This window comes from Oncorhynchus mykiss, chromosome 10 (assembly GCF_057628025.1).
Source record: "Oncorhynchus mykiss isolate SJ-2025 chromosome 10, ASM5762802v1, whole genome shotgun sequence".
NCBI lineage: Eukaryota > Metazoa > Chordata > Actinopteri > Salmoniformes > Salmonidae > Oncorhynchus > Oncorhynchus mykiss.
Genome location: NC_143031.1, coordinates 85,176,846 through 85,194,328, shown reverse-complemented (window position 1 = coordinate 85,194,328; position 17,483 = coordinate 85,176,846). Strand labels below are relative to the sequence as shown.

General features: G+C 38.9%; 1 protein-coding gene across 2 annotated transcripts; it reads right to left on the bottom strand.

Moving 5' to 3' along the window:
• Positions 1 to 631: 631 nt before the first annotated feature.
• Positions 632 to 11,965, bottom strand: LOC118966669 (NACHT, LRR and PYD domains-containing protein 3). Of its 2 annotated transcripts, XM_090188263.1 has the most exons (5): positions 3,540 to 5,742; positions 3,283 to 3,456; positions 1,602 to 1,772; positions 1,246 to 1,422; positions 632 to 1,166 (listed from the first exon to the last, which is right to left on the bottom strand). In XM_090188263.1, the coding sequence occupies exons 1-5, from the start codon at positions 5,627 to 5,629 to the stop codon at positions 989 to 991; spliced, it is 2,790 nt and encodes a 929-aa protein (XP_090044389.1). In that variant the 5' UTR covers positions 5,630 to 5,742; the 3' UTR covers positions 632 to 988. The 2 variants fall into 2 exon arrangements, with proteins under 2 accessions (XP_090044389.1, XP_090044390.1); XM_090188264.1 differs by lacking the exons at positions 632 to 1,166; positions 1,246 to 1,422; positions 1,602 to 1,772; positions 3,283 to 3,456 and adding exons at positions 6,114 to 6,751; positions 11,490 to 11,965 and having other exon boundaries at positions 3,536 to 5,598; positions 5,696 to 5,862.
• Between the last annotated feature and the right edge of the window lie 5,518 nt (positions 11,966 to 17,483).

Here is a 17,483-nt window from a genome sequence, read left to right as displayed (position 1 = left end):
GAGAGACAGGAGACAGGAAACGCAGGGATAAATTCACTGGGGAAAACAAGCAACACCTGGAGGGGGTGGAGACAATAACAAGGACAGGTGCAACTGATCAGGGTGTGATAGGTAGACTATACAGTGACTATTATTTATGGTGGATAGAGGACAGGATAGAGAGTTAGACTGGTAGACTATACAGTGCCTTCAGAAAGTATTCATCCTCCTTGACTTATACCATATTTTGGTGTGTCACAGCCCGATTTAAAAATTGATTAAATGTATGATTTTTGTCACCCATCTACTCAACATAGAGTACCACAGTATGAGCCATAATACCCATAAAACCTAGCAGTCAAACAGGAAAATGGTTCCAATCGTTTTTCAAAAAAGTACCAAAACACCTTGATATAGGGATGGCAGATGCAAGCAGATGAGGAAATTAGGTAGGAAAACCCTTCAAAAGTGGGAATTTAACCCCCCCCCCAAAAAAATTAAAAATATGTCCTAAAAAAAAAGGGACCGGGCTTTGAGAGGGTAGGTATCTGCTACTTGAGTTCATATTTCAAAACCAGAGTAAAATTAACTAGACCTCAGCCACAACAGTGATTCTGGATTCTGGATTCTCACCCCAGTGTGTGTAGTTTACAGTCTGGATCCTCCAGTCCAGCAGACAGCAGTGTAACTCAGCTCAGTACCGACCTGACTGAAACAGCTGTACTTACCCCAGTGTGTGTAGTTTACAGTCTGGATCCTCCAGTCCAGCAGACAGCAGTGTAACTCAGCTCAGTACCGACCTGACTGAAACAGCTGTACTCACCCCAGTGTGTGTAGTTTACAGTCTGGATCCTCCAGTCCAGCAGACAGCAGTGTAACTCAGCTCAGTACCGACCTGACTGAAACAGCTGTACTTACCCCAGTGTGTGTAGTTTACAGTCTGGATCCTCCAGTCCAGCAGAGAGCAGTATAACTCAGCTCAGTACCGACCTGACTGAAACAGCTGTACTTACCCCAGTGTGTGTAGTTTACAGTCTGGATCCTCCAGTCCAGCAGACAGCAGTGTAACTCCTGAGTCCTGCAGGTCATTGTCTCTCAGCTCCAGTTGTTTCAGTTGTGAGTTGCGTGAACTCAGGACTGAGGCCAGATCTGAACAGCAACCCTCTGTCAGACCACAGTGACCTAGACTAGAGGGCAGAAGAGCACAGGATTAACACATGTTTAAAACATCCACATAATAACTCATACTGAAGATATGTAACTCACACTAGTGTCTGTATGTTGCAGAGTGGACTGGTTAGTCCAACACAGAGCAGCTCCACTCCTCTGTCTCCCAGGTCATTGTTGTGGCTGAGTTCCAGTTCTCTCAGGGGGGAGTTTGGTGTCTGCAGAGCTGAGGCCAGAGTCTCACAGGATTCATATGTGAGGTCACAGTGATCCAGTCTGGAGAGAGGAGATATGTTGATTCACTGTTAAATATGCAAAGATTTAAGAATAATGAGATGCATTGAGACAATAACAGAAAGGCACATGATTTAACAATGTTAAAAAAATAAACATATTAACTACATACAAAATATTCTGTATCAATACTCAGTGGATACTGAAGATATTTAACTCACACTAGTATCTGTATGTTGCAGAGTGGACTGGTTAGTCCAACACAGAGCAGCTCCACTCCTCTGTCTCCCAGGTCATTGTAGCTGAGGTCCAGTTCTCTCAGGGGGAAGTTTGTCTGCAGAGCTGAGGCCAGAGTCTCACAGGATTCATATGTGATTTTACAGCCAGCTAGTCTGGAGAGAGGAGATGTGTCGATACACAATTAAATACTCAAAGCTTTAATGATACAGTATATCACAAGTGATTATACCTCACATTTTTTGTAAATATTTGAGTATATTTTTTTCATATGACAACCTCTTCCACTCCTCCATGACGACATCACGGAGCTGGTGGATGTTAGAGACGTTGCACTCCTCCACCTTCCGTTTGAGGATGCCCCACAGATACTCAATAGGGTTTAGGTCTGGAGACATGCTTGGCCAGTCCATCACCTTTACCCTCAGCTTCTTTAGCAAGGCAGTGGTCATCTTGGAGGTGTGTTTGGGGTCGTTATCATGTTGGAATAAAGCCCTGCGGCCCAGTCTCCAAAGGGAGGGGATCATACTCTGTTTCAGTACATGTTGGCATTCATGGTTCCCTCAATGAACTGTAGCTCCCCAGTGCCGGCAGCACTCATGCAGCCCCAGACCATGACACTCCCACCACCATGCTTGACTGTAGGCAAGACACACTTGTCTTTGTACTCCTCACCTGGTTGTCACCACACACACACTTGACACCATCTGAACCAAATAAACTTATCTTGGTTTCATCAGACCACAGGACATGGTTCCAGTAATCCATGTCCTTAGTCTGCTTGTTAAACTGTTTACAGGCTTTCTTGTGCATCATCTTTAGAAGAGGCTTCCTTCTGGCACGACAGCCATGCAGACGGCATATGGTCTGAGCACTGACAGGCTGACCCCCCACCCCTTCAACCTCTGCAGCAATGCTGGCAGCACACATACGTCTATTTCCCAAAGACAACCTCTGGATATGACGCTGAGCACGTGCACTCTACTTCTTTGGTCGACCATGGTGAGGCCTGTTCTGAGTGGAACCTGTCCAGTTAAAACCCTGTATGGTCTTGGCCACCGTGCTGCAGCTCAGTTTCAGGGTCTTGGCAATCTTCTTATAGCCCAGGCCATCTTTATGTAGAGAAACAATTATTTTTTTCAGATCCTCAGAGAGTTCATTGCCATGAGGTGCCGTATTGAACTTCCAGTCAATATGAGGGAGTGTGAGCGCGATGACACCACGTTTAACACACCTGCTCCCCATTCACACCTGAGACCTTGTAACACTAACGAGTCACATGACACCAGGGAGGGAAAATGGCTAATTGGGCCCATTTTGGACATTTTCACTTAGGGGTGTACTCACTTTAGTTGCCAGCGGTTTAGACATTAATGGCTGTGTGTTGAGTTATTTTGAGGGGACAGCAAATTTACACTGTTATACAAACTGTACACTCACTACTTTACATTGTAGCAAAGTGTCATTTCTTCAGTGTTGTCACATGAAAAGATATACTCAAATATTGACAAAAATGTGAGGGGTGTACTCACTTATGTGATATACTGTATGCATTAAGACAAAAACAGAAGGGCACATGATTTAACAATGTTAAAAACACACACATACTAACCATATACAAAATATATAAACACCCACAGTGGCTACTGAAGGAAGTTAACTCACACTAGTGTCTGTATGTTGCAGAGTGGACTGGTTAGTCCAACACAGAGCAGCTCCACTCCTCTGTCTCCCAGGTCATTGTAGCTGAGGTCCAGTTCTCTCAGGGGGGAGTTTGGTGTCTGCAGAGCTGAGGCCAGAGTCTCACAGGATTTATACGTGAGTTTACAGCGATCCAGTCTGGAGAGAGGAGATAATATGTTAGCTATTCAAATCCTTCATTATAATGATACTGTAAACATCAACTCAATAACAGAACTTACAGTGCTCTCGTGCAGGTTTTCACTACCGGCAGCAACCTCTGATAACCTTCCTTTGTTGTGTTGTATGTCTTCAGGTCAAGCTCCTCCAGCACCTCCTCTGACATCAGTAACAGGTAGGCCAGGGCTGAACATTGGTCAGGTTCTAGTCTTGTTTCTGAAAGAGTTCCTGAACGCAGGGAGGTCTGCATGTCTTCAACTAGAGAGTTGGCACCAAGTTCATTCAAACAGTGGAACAAGTTGATGATCCTTTCTGGTGAGGATTCCTCCTTGATGTTGTCTGAAAGGTACCTGACTGTTCTCTTAACTGTTTCCTCATTGGTCTGTGTTGTACTTCCTGTCTGTGTCAGAAGGCCTGGTAACAGATTCTGATTGGACTCCAGTGAGAGACCCAGAAGGAAGCGGAGGAACAGGTCCAGGTGTCCATTCTCACTCTTCAAGGCCTGGTCCACTGCTGTCCTGTGTAAGTCAGACAACTGGATTGACTCCTTCTCTTCATCATAACTAGTGACTTCTTTTCTGATTGACTCCTCTTCATCATAACTAGTGACTGCTTTTCTGATTGACTCCTCTTCATCATAACTAGTGACTGCATTTCTGATTGACTCCCTCTCTTCATCATAACTAGTGACTGATTTTATGATTGACTCCTCTTCATCATAACTAGTGACTGCATTTATGATTGACTCCTTTTCTTCATCATCATCATCACGAGTGACTGCTTTTATGATTGACTCCTCCTCCTCATCATCACTAGTGACTGATTTGGGGGAGAAAACATTTTCCTTATTGTCCAGACATGATTCTAAAGCATGCACTGCTGCTAGAAACTCCTGAATGCTCAGATGCACAAAGCTGTAGACCTTGTCTTGGTACAGCCCAGATTCTTCTTTAAAGATCTCTGTACACAATGCTGAGTACTCTGATGCCTCTGTGACATCAAGGCCACACTCTCTCAGGTCCTCCTCATAGAAGATCAGGTTGCCCTTTTGCAGCTGTTGGAAAGCCAGCTTTGCCAGTTTCAGGATCATATCTTTGTCTGACTGAGACAGTTCCTTTGGGTTTGTCTCTGTGGCTTTGTTGTACTTCCTGTTCTTCACGATGATTTGGATGAGTATGAAGTGTGAGTACATCTGGGTCAGATTTTTGGGGACTTCATCCTTCCATGCCTCTTTCAGTATCATCTCAAGGACCGTGGCTGATATCCAACAGAAGACTGGCATGTGGCACATGATGTGGAGGATCCTTGATGTCTTCATGTGTTTGATGATTTCATTGGCCAGATTCTGATCTGTGATTTTCTTCCTGAAATACTCCTCCTTCTGTGGATCATTGAACCCTCGTACCTCTGTCACCTGGTCAACATACTCAGGAGGGATCTGATTGGCTGCTGCAGGCCTTGAGGTTACCCAGAGGAGAGCAGAGGGAAGCAGATTTCTCTTGATGAGGTTTATCAGCAGCACGTCCACTGAGGTTGGCTTCGTGACATCACAGCACTTCTCATTGTTTTTGAAGTCTAGAGGAAGTCGACACTCGTCCAGACCATCAAAAATGAAAACAGTTTTGGTTTCACCATCTTCAATGCTGTCAATCTCTTTCAGCTCTGAGAAGTAGTGGGAAAGAAGTTGCATCAGACTGTATTGGTCCTGTTTCAGGTTCAGATCACGGAAAGGAAGAGGAAACATGAAATGAACGTCCTGATTGGCTTTTCCCTCTGCCCAGTCAAGGATGACCTTCTGCACAGAGACTGTTTTTCCAATGCCAGCGATTCCTTTTGTCAGCACAGTTCTGATTGGTTTGTCTTGTCCAGGTAAAGGCTTGAAGATGTCGTTGCATTTGATTGGTGTCTCTTGTGTGGTTTGTTTCTTGGATGCCATCTCTATCTGTCTAACCTCATGTTCATTATTGAGCCCTCCACTTCCACCCTCTGTGATGTAGAGCTCTGTGTAGATGTCCTTGAACAGACTTTGGTTTCCATGGTGTCCAATTCCTTCAGATATGTGTTGATACTTGTATTTCAGTTTAGCCTTAATGTCTTGTTGGACTGTCAGCAGAGTTTGACCTGTAGGAAAACAATGAGAGTTGGGACTCATAAGTTTGTGTGTTTTATAAGGGCCTTTGTATCGTTCTTTGTGATATTGTATGAAACACAGTCTTACTTCTTCTGTCCAGAAGGTTGTGTGTGATCTTTAATACATCCTCACTGTCCAAACTCCCCACTTCCTTATTGTCATCTGGTAATGGTTCCTGGCTGAAAGCAGGTGTCTGATCACTCTTCATTGATAGCAGGCTGGTTGTAGGGGACTCTGCTCTGGGCTTCTGGACACTGAAGAAAACAGGGAGACAGATCACCTCATCAATATCTCATCAAATCCTCATCTACTTCATTTCAACAACTGTATAGTGGAACCTCTGAAGTCCTGATGTTTCTTCTTAAAGCAACAGTCTGCAATTGGTAAATCCATTTTTGGCCTTTTAAATGAATGATATCGACCTACAGTTTAAATAATGTGGGAACACTTTTCCCTTAGTTTTATATCTTTAATAGAACTGTATATTTTACATTTAATCTCTTACCACTTAGAACTGGTGTCTTGAGTCATTTTAGAGGCAGTGGTCCCGTCCTCTCTCTCCCCAAAGAGACTCATTTTAGAGTCAGTGGTCCCCTCCTCTCTCTCCCCAGAGAGACTCATTTTAGAGTCAGCTGTCCCCTCCTCTCTCTCCCCAGAGAGACTCATTTTAGAGGCAGTGGTCCCCTCCTCTCTCTCCCCAAAGAGACTCATTTTAGAGTCAGCTGTCCCCTCCTCTCTCTCCCCAGAGAGACTCATTTTAGAGTCAGCTGTCCCCTCCTCTCTCTCCCCAGAGAGACTTATTTTAGAGGCAGTGGTCTCCTCCTCTCTCTTCCCAGAGAGACTCATTTTAGAGGCAGTGGTCTCCTCCCCTCTCTCCCCAAAGAGACTCATTTTAGAGTCAGTGGTCCCCTCCTCTCTCTCCCCAGAGAGACTAATTTTAGAGGCGGTGGTCTCCTCCTCTCTCTTCCCAGAGAGACTCATTTTAGAGGAAGTGGTCCCCTCCTCTCTCTCCCCAGAGAGACTCAATTTAGAGGAAGTGGTCCCCTCCTCTCTCTCCCCAGAGAGACTCATTTTAGAGGAAGTGGTCCCCTCCTCTCTCTTCCCAGAGAGACTAATTTTAGATGTAAGTCACAGCTCACTCAGCTGCAATAAGAAATAACAGAACAGTCAATATTTCTGAACATTGTTGAAGAACCATTAACAACAAATTTACTGTCTGAGGTCAAAGAGTTCAATCAGACTTTATGAATCAGATTTTATATTGTATCCAACAGTCCACTATGTTATTAAAGATACACAGTCCAATATGTTATTAAAGATACACAGTCCACTATGTTATTAAAGATACACAGTCCAATATGTTATTAAAGATACACAGTCCAATATGTTATTAAAGATACACAGTCCAATATGTTATTAAAGATACACAGTCCACTATGTTATTAAAGATACACAGTCCAATATGTTATTAAAGATACACAGTCCACTATGTTATTAAAGATACACAGTCCAATATGTTATTAAAGATACACAGTCCAATATGTTATTAAAGATACACAGTCCACTATGTTATTAAAGATACACAGTCCAATATGTTATTAAAGATACACAGTCCACTATGTTATTAAAGATACACAGTCCACTATGTTATTAAAGATACACAGTCCAATATGTTATTAAAGATACACAGTCCACTATGTTATTATAGATACACAGTCCAATATGTTATTAAAGATACACAGTCCACTATGTTATTAAAGATACACAGTCCACTATGTTATTAAATATACACAGTCCACTATGTTATTAAAGATACACAGTCCAATATGTTATTATAGATACACAGTCCAATATGTTATTAAAGATACACAGTCCACTATGTTATTAAAGATACACAGTCCAATATGTTATTAAAGATACACAGTCCACTATGTTATTAAAGATACACAGTCCAATATGTTATTAAAGATACACAGTCCACTATGTTATTATAGATACACAGTCCAATATGTTATTAAAGATACACAGTCCACTATGTTATTAAAGATACACAGTCCACTATGTTATTAAATATACACAGTCCACTATGTTATTAAAGATACACAGTCCAATATGTTATTATAGATACACAGTCCAATATGTTATTAAAGATACACAGTCCACTATGTTATTAAAGATACACAGTCCAATATGTTATTAAAGATACACAGTCCACTATGTTATTAAAGATACACAGTCCAATATGTTATTAATTTGATTTGACTTGGATCCTTATTAGCTGACATTTGTCAACAAAAAATTGAAAAAAATTAAATAAAATTGCTTCGTTATTTGGATCTAATAGAAGTTTCGTAATGGTTAGGTTGTTACGAGGGGAAAAAACAACTTTATATTGGAGTTGTGCCTGTTGCCCTGGAGATGGAGGACTCATCATGGATATAATCTGTTTTAGAACGGAATGTGGTTGAGGCCTACAACCATTTAAAATTAGTCAACTGGGTGGGGATTCCTATGAGTTTTACCAGTTTTTATAGAAGGAAAAAAAATAAACTGAACATTAATTATGATGGTTTTATTTTATTTTTGTTTTGGAATCAATGATTATAGTTTTAGTTTTTCAAATGGAGGAAAATTTACCAGTTTTTAATATGATAACTGTCACACCCTGACCATAGTTTGCTTTGTATGTTCTATGTTTTGTTTTGTCAGGGTGTGATCTGAGTGGGAATTCTATGTTGGATGTCTAGTTTGTCTGTTTCTGTGTTTGGGCCTGATATAGTTCTCAATCAGAGGCAGGTGTTAGTCATTGTCTCTGATTGGGAGCCATATTTAGGTAGCCTGTTTTGTGTTGGGTTTTGTGGGTGATTGTTCCTGTCTTTGTTACACCAGCTAGGGCTGTTTTTGGTTTTTCACATTACTTGTTTTGTATATTGTTCATTTATCATATTCATTAAAGATGTATCACAATAACCACGCTGCGTTTTGGTCCGCCTCTACTTCAACAGAAGAAAGCCCCAACAAATACCTGATGACCAATGGGACCCACCCGGTTGGTAATTCAACCATGCTTACCACAAGTTTAGCCGCTAGACTAATTTACCAATCTAAAAAACATGTAGCTAACATGGGCTAATAGACTGACTGCTGATGCTCAACCACATTTACACACTGCACTGTGTGTTTTCTATTATTATACCGGTCAACAGGAAAACAATGTTTTTTATTATTGGTACCGGGCCGCCAGCTGCCCATCCCTGGTTTAGTGAAGAGACTCATGTTCTGCTTGAGTTCACTTGAGGTGCGATCAGTTTATCTCGCCCGGCGCACCGGGGTTTACATTCTGAGAAAAGGCGTGCTGACGATTCAACCCGGGGTTCACAACGCGCATAGATGACCGGTGACGTTATATCGAGCGCATCTGCAGTTCGCCAAACGGACCACCGCCTTCCTGATCTGTCGTCAGAAAGCTTTAAACTTAAAATGTGATTTAGCCTCACATTTAAAAAGTTTATATGCACGTTGTTGAACGTCACATTTACTTGACGAGACAGACTATTTTACTTATTGACAGCTATAAATTGCGAGGCACGTCTTCATTCAGGAAGTGAAAGTGAGCCAGTTTCCTCAGATAATAATCACCTTAATGTGCTGTCAATCTCCGATAACAATAATATCATACCTCATAGCCCTGTAGCCTATAACAATAATACCATACCTCATAGCCCTGTAGCCTATAACAATAATACCATGCCTCATAGCCCTGTAGCATATAACAATAATACCATACCTCATAGCCCTGTAGCCTATAACAATAACACCATACCTCATAGTCCTGTAGCCTATAACAATAATACCATACCTCATAGCCCTGTAGCATATAACAATAATACCATACCTCATAGCCCTGTAGCCTATAACAATAATACCATACCTCATAGCCCTGTAGCCTATAACAATAATACCATACCTCATAGCCCTGTAGCCTATAACAATAATACCATACCTCATAGCCCTGTAGCCTATAACAATAATACCATACCTCATAGCCCTGTAGCTTATAACAATAATACCATACCTCATAGCCCTGTAGCCTATAACAATAATACCATACCTCATAGCCCTGTAGCCTATAACAATAATACCATACCTCATAGCCCTGTAGCCTATAACAATAATACCATACCTCATAGCCCTGTAGCTTATAACAATAATACCATACCTCATAGTCCTGTAGCCTATAACAATAATACCATACCTCATAGCCCTGTAACCTATAACAATAATACCATACCTCATAGCCCTGTAGCCTATAACAATAACACCATACCTCATAGTCCTGTAGCCTATAACAATAATACCATACCTCATAGCCCTGTAGCATATAACAATAATACCATACCTCATAGCCCTGTAGCCTATAACAATAATACCATACCTCATAGCCCTGTAGCCTATAACAATAATACCATACCTCATAGCCCTGTAGCTTATAACAATAATACCATACCTCATAGCCCTGTAGCCTATAACAATAATACCATACCTCATAGCCCTGTAGCCTATAACAATAATACCATACCTCATAGCCCTGTAGCCTATAACAATAATACCATACCTCATAGCCCTGTAGCTTATAACAATAATACCATACCTCATAGTCCTGTAGCCTATAACAATAATACCATACCTCATAGCCCTGTAACCTATAACAATAATACCATACCTCATAGCCCTGTAGCCTATAACAATAACACCATACCTCATAGTCCTGTAGCCTATAACAATAATACCATACCTCATAGCCCTGTAGCATATAACAATAATACCATACCTCATAGCCCTGTAGCTTATAACAATAATACCATACCTCATAGTCCTGTAGCCTATAACAATAATACCATACCTCATAGTCCTGTAGCTTATAACAATAATACCATACCTCATAGTCCTGTAGCCTATAACAATAATACCATACCTCATAGTCCTGTAGCCTATAACAATAATACCATACCTCATAGCCCTGTAGCTTATAACAATAATACCATACCTCATAGCCCTGTAGCCTATAACAATAATACCATACCTCATAGCCCTGTAGCCTATAACAATAATACCATACCTCATAGTCCTGTAGCCTATAACAATAATACCATACCTCATAGCCCTGTAGCCTATAACAATAATACCATACCTCATAGCCCTGTAGCCTATAACAATAATACCATACCTCATAGTCCTGTAGCCTATAACAATAATACCATACCTCATAGCCCTGTAGCCTATAACAATAATACCATACCTCATAGCCCTGTAGCCTATAACAATAATACCATACCTCATAGTCCTGTAGCCTATAACAATAATACCATACCTCATAGCCCTGTAGCCTATAACAATAATACCATACCTCATAGCCCTGTAGCCTATAACAATAATACCATACCTCATAGCCCTGTAGCTTATAACAATAATACCATACCTCATAGCCCTGTAGCCTATAACAATAATACCATACCTCATAGCCCTGTAGCATATAACAATAATACCATACCTCATAGTCCTGTAGCTTATAACAATAATACCATACCTCATAGCCCTGTAGCATATAACAATAATACCATACCTCATAGCCCTGTAGCCTATAACAATAATACCATACCTCATAGCCCTGTAGCATATAACAATAATACCATACCTCATAGCCCTGTAGCCTATAACAATAATACCATACCTCATAGCCCTGTAGCATATAACAATAATACCATGCCTCAGAGCCCTGAAGCTTGGCGGATGTTTTAACCCCTAAAATCATCTCTCTCTTTATGATAACCTAACGTCTCAAATACTTTTCTACATTACATTGTAAAAGAAAGCTACAAACCTCTGAAACATGTTTCTTCGACGATAACGTCCGTTACTTCCTCTACTTCCTTATACAAATATTTCCCGTTTCAACTAGTGATGGGTCGTTCGATAACGACAGGTTGTTTTTGAACGGATCTTTTTGGTGAACGTCGGTAACCGAATTGCATCGGTGAAAGAGCCGTTCATTTCGCTTCCTGGTTTACATACAGCTACGAGGTGCTTTTTGAGCTCAAAACAACGATTACCTGCTGATAAATTACACAATAATTCTCTGAAGAGGGTGAATCCTCTTGTTGATCTAATCATTTAAATATTAGTTATCGAAAAAAAGAAAACGCCAAATTACTTTTTTGGCCAAAACTTTTGTATTATCCAGATGTTATGAATTTTAGTGACGTTGCCAGTTCTTGTTCCTGAATGTATTTCGTTATTTGGTTCTAAAAACTTGAACTCGAGATTTACCATTTGGAGATTGCAGCGTTTCCCGCAACCATATGATTGGTCGGGTAAGCTTTGCGTCTTCACACTCCCTCATCTGATTGGTCGGGTAGGCGGACCTTCTTACTTTGTCCGACTGGGAAAAATCGATTTGAACGGTCTTCTTTCTCGAGCGCTTACATCGTATTTTTCCGAGGTCCCTGTTGTTATGAACGCGGCATAAATTGACGAGAATTACTTTTATTTTTCAAAAAAACTAGTTTACGTGACACACGTCTTCCTCCGGGAAGTGAAAGAGCGCAAAGACAATAATCACGATCATGTGCAGTCAATCTCCCACACCCTACCTACCTCATAGCCCTGTAGACTATAATATAACATTGATTCATATTGACTAGGCTGATCAATATGAATCAGCATCAATGTAAGGAAGCCTAAAATAATAATTATTGAAAGTTGAAATCAGTATTGTAATAACTTAACAATTCCGCAGATATTACCCCCTAAATCACCTCTCTCTGTGATGTCCTAACTCATGGTTCCCCAACTGGCGGCCCGCTGGCTAAATCTGGCCCCTATAATAATAATAATAATAATAATATAGGCTAAATGGCTTGTTCCTGACTGATTTAAAGTAAGTCAGTTGTTTAGTAGCCAGTTGAAATGACGAAAGTCAATTGATAGTGACAGAGTCCGACATATTTTCCCAGCAAAGTCCATGTTTTTGTGTCCTCGGCTATAGAAGGTTGTAGCACAGCCGCTGAACGTCATAGAGACAAACCAATGATATTCTATTGGCAACACAAATCCCTAAGGTCAAATTAAAATAAACGCTGTTTATGTGAATTAAGCCTCGAATTAGCCTACTTTGCTGGGAGAGGACATAGAGAGGTGGAGGGAGGGAGAGGACATAGAGACATAGAGAGGTGGAGGGAGGAGATAGGGAGAGATGGAGGGAGGAGAGAGGGAGGGAGGAGATAGAGGGGGGTTGAGGGAGGACACAGGGAGAGGTTGAGGGAGGAGACAGGGAGAGGTGGGGGGTGGAGGGAGGAGACAGGGAGAGGTGGAGATAGGGGAGGGAGGAGACAGGGAGAGTGGAGGGAGGAGAGAGTGGAGGTGGAGGGAGAGATGGGGGAGGGGAGGAGAGAGGTGGAGGGAGGAGACAGGGAGAGGTGGAGGCAGGAGAGAGGGGAGGGGAGAAGACATAGAGAGGTGGAGGCAGGAGAGAGGAAGGTAGAGAGGTATCAGGGATATACTGTAAATATAGTGCACTATATAGGGAAATGGGTGTCATTTGAGGGTACGTACTCTACACAATGTGTAGTAACATAGGACCTTATAGATTATTGACATAGGATCTGTCTCATTAACACACACACACACACACACACACACACACACACCTCACCTCAATGGACTGACTACACTACATTTACAATATCTCACCTTAACAGACTGACTAGACTACATTTACAACACCTCACCTTAACAGACTGACTAGACTACATTTACAACACCTCACCTTAACAGACTGACTACACTACATTTACAACACCTCACCTTAACAGACTGACTACACTACATTTACAACACCTCACCTTAACAGACTGACTACACTACATTTACAACACCTCACCTTAACAGACTGACTACACTACATTTACAACACCTCACATTAACAGACTGACTACACTAGATTTACAACACCTCACATTAACAGACTGACTACACTAGATTTACAACACCTCACATTAACAGACTGACTACACTAAATGTATTACAGTAATGATATGCTGTGGTATATATGTAGAATATATTACAGTAATGATATGCTGTGGTATATATGTAGAATATATTACAGTAATGATATGCTGTGGTATATATGTAGAATATATTACAGTAATGATATGCTGTGGTATATATGTAGACTATATTACAGTAATGATATGTTGTGGTATATATGTAGAATATATTACAGTAATGATATGCTGTGGTATATATGTAGAATATATTACAGTAATGATATGCTGTGGTATATATGTAGAATATATTACAGTAATGATATGCTGTGGTATATATGTATAATATATTACAGTAATGATATGCTGTGGTATATATGTAGACTATATTACAGTAATGATATGTTGTGGTATATATGTAGAATATATTACAGTAATGATATGCTGTGGTATATATGTAGAATATATTACAGTAATGATATGCTGTGGTATATATGTAGAATATATTACAGTAATGATATGCTGTGGTATATATGTATAATATATTACAGTAATGATATGCTGTGGTATATATGTAGAATATATTACAGTAATGATATGTTGTGGTATATATGTAGAATATATTACAGTAATGATATGTTGTGGTATATATGTAGAATATATTACAGTAATGATATGTTGTGGTATATATGTAGAATATATTACAGTAATGATATGCTGTGGTATATATGTAGAATATATTACAGTAATGATATGTTGTGGTATATATGTAGAATATATTACAGTAATGATATGTTGTGGTATATATGTAGAATATATTACAGTAATGATATGCTGTGGTATATATGTAGAATATATTACAGTAATGATATGTTGTGGTATATATGTAGAATATATTACAGTAATGATATGCTGTGGTATATATGTATAATATATTACAGTAAAGATATGCTGTGGTATATATGTAGACTATATTACAGTAATGATATGTTGTGGTATATATGTAGAATATATTACAGTAATGATATGCTGTGGTATATATGTAGAATATATTACAGTAATGATATGCTGTGGTATATATGTAGAATATATTACAGTAATGATATGCTGTGGTATATATGTAGAATATATTACAGTAATGATATGCTGTGGTATATATGTATAATATATTACAGTAATGATATGCTGTGGTATATATGTATAATATATTACAGTAATGATATGCTGTGGTATATATGTAGAATATATTACAGTAATGATATGCTGTGGTATATATGTAGAATATATTACAGTAATGATATGTTGTGGTATATATGTAGAATATATTACAGTAATGATATGCTGTGGTATATATGTAGAATATATTACAGTAATGATATGCTGTGGTATATATGTAGAATATATTACAGTAATGATATGCTGTGGTATATATGTATAATATATTACAGTAATGATATGCTGTGGTATATATGTAGAATATATTACAGTAATGATATGTTGTGGTATATATGTAGAATATATTACAGTAATGATATGTTGTGGTATATATGTAGAATATATTACAGTAATGATATGTTGTGGTATATATGTAGAATATATTACAGTAATGATATGCTGTGGTATATATGTAGAATATATTACAGTAATGATATGTTGTGGTATATATGTAGAATATATTACAGTAATGATATGTTGTGGTATATATGTAGAATATATTACAGTAATGATATGCTGTGGTATATATGTAGAATATATTACAGTAATGATATGTTGTGGTATATATGTAGAATATATTACAGTAATGATATGCTGTGGTATATATGTATAATATATTACAGTAAAGATATGCTGTGGTATATATGTAGACTATATTACAGTAATGATATGTTGTGGTATATATGTAGAATATATTACAGTAATGATATGCTGTGGTATATATGTAGAATATATTACAGTAATGATATGCTGTGGTATATATGTAGAATATATTACAGTAATGATATGCTGTGGTATATATGTAGAATATATTACAGTAATGATATGCTGTGGTATATATGTATAATATATTACAGTAATGATATGCTGTGGTATATATGTATAATATATTACAGTAATGATATGCTGTGGTATATATGTAGAATATATTACAGTAATGATATGCTGTGGTATATATGTAGAATATATTACAGTAATGATATGCTGTGGTATATATGTAGAATATATTACAGTAAAGATATGTTGTGGTATATATGTAGAATATATTACAGTAATGATATGTTGTGGTATATATGTAGAATATATTACAGTAATGATATGTTGTGGTATATATGTATAATATATTACAGTAATGATATGCTGTGGTATATATGTAGAATATATTACAGTAATGATATGTTGTGGTATATATGTAGAATATATTACAGTAATGATATGTTGTGGTATATATGTAGAATATATTACAGTAATGATATGTTGTGGTATATATGTATAATATATTACAGTAATGATATGCTGTGGTATATATGTAGAATATATTACAGTAATGATATGCTGTGGTATATATGTAGAATATATTACAGTAATGATATGTTGTTCGAGGTTCATGAGAGAGACTGAATATCAACACAACCACCTCAGTCTATCAGCAGGTTTCCTGTTCGAGGTTCATGAGAGAGACTGAATATCAACACAACCACCTCAGTCTATCAGCAGGTTTCCTGTTCGAGGTTCATGAGAGAGACTGAATATCAACACAACCACCTCAGTCTATCAGCAGGTTTCCTGTTAGAGGTTCATGAGAGAGACTGAATATCAACACAACCATTCTCAGAGCCAGTTTCCACAGACACATTCTCAGTTACTCAACCAGCCCGGACTTGATCCATATCAACCATCTCTGACGTGACCTGAAAATAGCTGTGCAGCAACAGTCCTCATCCAACCTGACAGAACTTGTCAGGCCCTGCAGAGAAGACTTGTTGTATATTTCCATAGTGGTGTTGGTGTGTCCATGGATTTGTGGTCTGGGTCAGAGAACAGTCTGGACAGGTAGGCAGGAAGACGGCGGTGGAAGAGACAACGAACACCTTTCTTTCTTTCTTTCTTTCTTTCTTTCTTTCTTTCTTTCTTTCTTTCTTTCTTTCTTTCTTTCTTTCTTTCTTTCTTTCTTTCGACAGACAGACAGACAGACAGACAGACAGACAGACAGACAGACAGACAGACAGACAGACAGACAGACAGACAGACAGACAGACAGACAGACAGACAGACAGACAGACAGACAGACAGACAGACAGACAGACAGACAGACAGACAGACAGACACTACAGACAGACACTACAGACAGACAGACAGACACGACAGACTCGCTCGCTAACTTTAACCCATGCGTATGCACAGTTTCTAGTGAAGTATTGCATTTCAAGAAGGCCAGTAGATTAGTATTTAGTGTAAATGTGGGATGTGAAGGACACGCTTATTCATAACAATTAAAAGGTTAATAAGAAGATGCAATAATTTTGTCGTTAGTGAGAAGAGAGAACATCCATTCCGTTTATCTTTGCATTTTAAAATAATAAAAAAATAGCCGTCTATTCCCTAGGCTATTATTTATTTAGTTTCCATGATGATTGCATAAGAAATTCCTCACCTTTTCTGTGATGTTTTCATTCTCACGAGGTTACCATTCGTCCCATCTCTTGTTTAATTGGACCCACTTCCCAGCAGCAAATAGATAAGCTATTTCAAGAATTTTGCTCTATGGAAAATACCAGGAGCCTCACTTGTAAACGTTGTCTACACACAAAATATGCCACAAAATATGCATGTTCCAG

Excerpts from the sequence above, each read along its gene's own strand:
- LOC118966669 (XM_090188264.1), bottom strand. The coding sequence starts at position 6,679 with ATGAGTCTCTCTGGGGAGAGAGAGGAGGGGACCACTTCCTCTAAATTG. Across the intron at positions 5,863-6,113 it reads CAAGACACCAGTTCTAAGTG|TGTCCAGAAGCCCAGAGCAG; the intron begins GTAAGAGATTAA and ends TGTTTTCTTCAG. Across the intron at positions 5,599-5,695 it reads CAACCTTCTGGACAGAAGAA|GTCAAACTCTGCTGACAGTC; the intron begins GTAAGACTGTGT and ends GTTTTCCTACAG.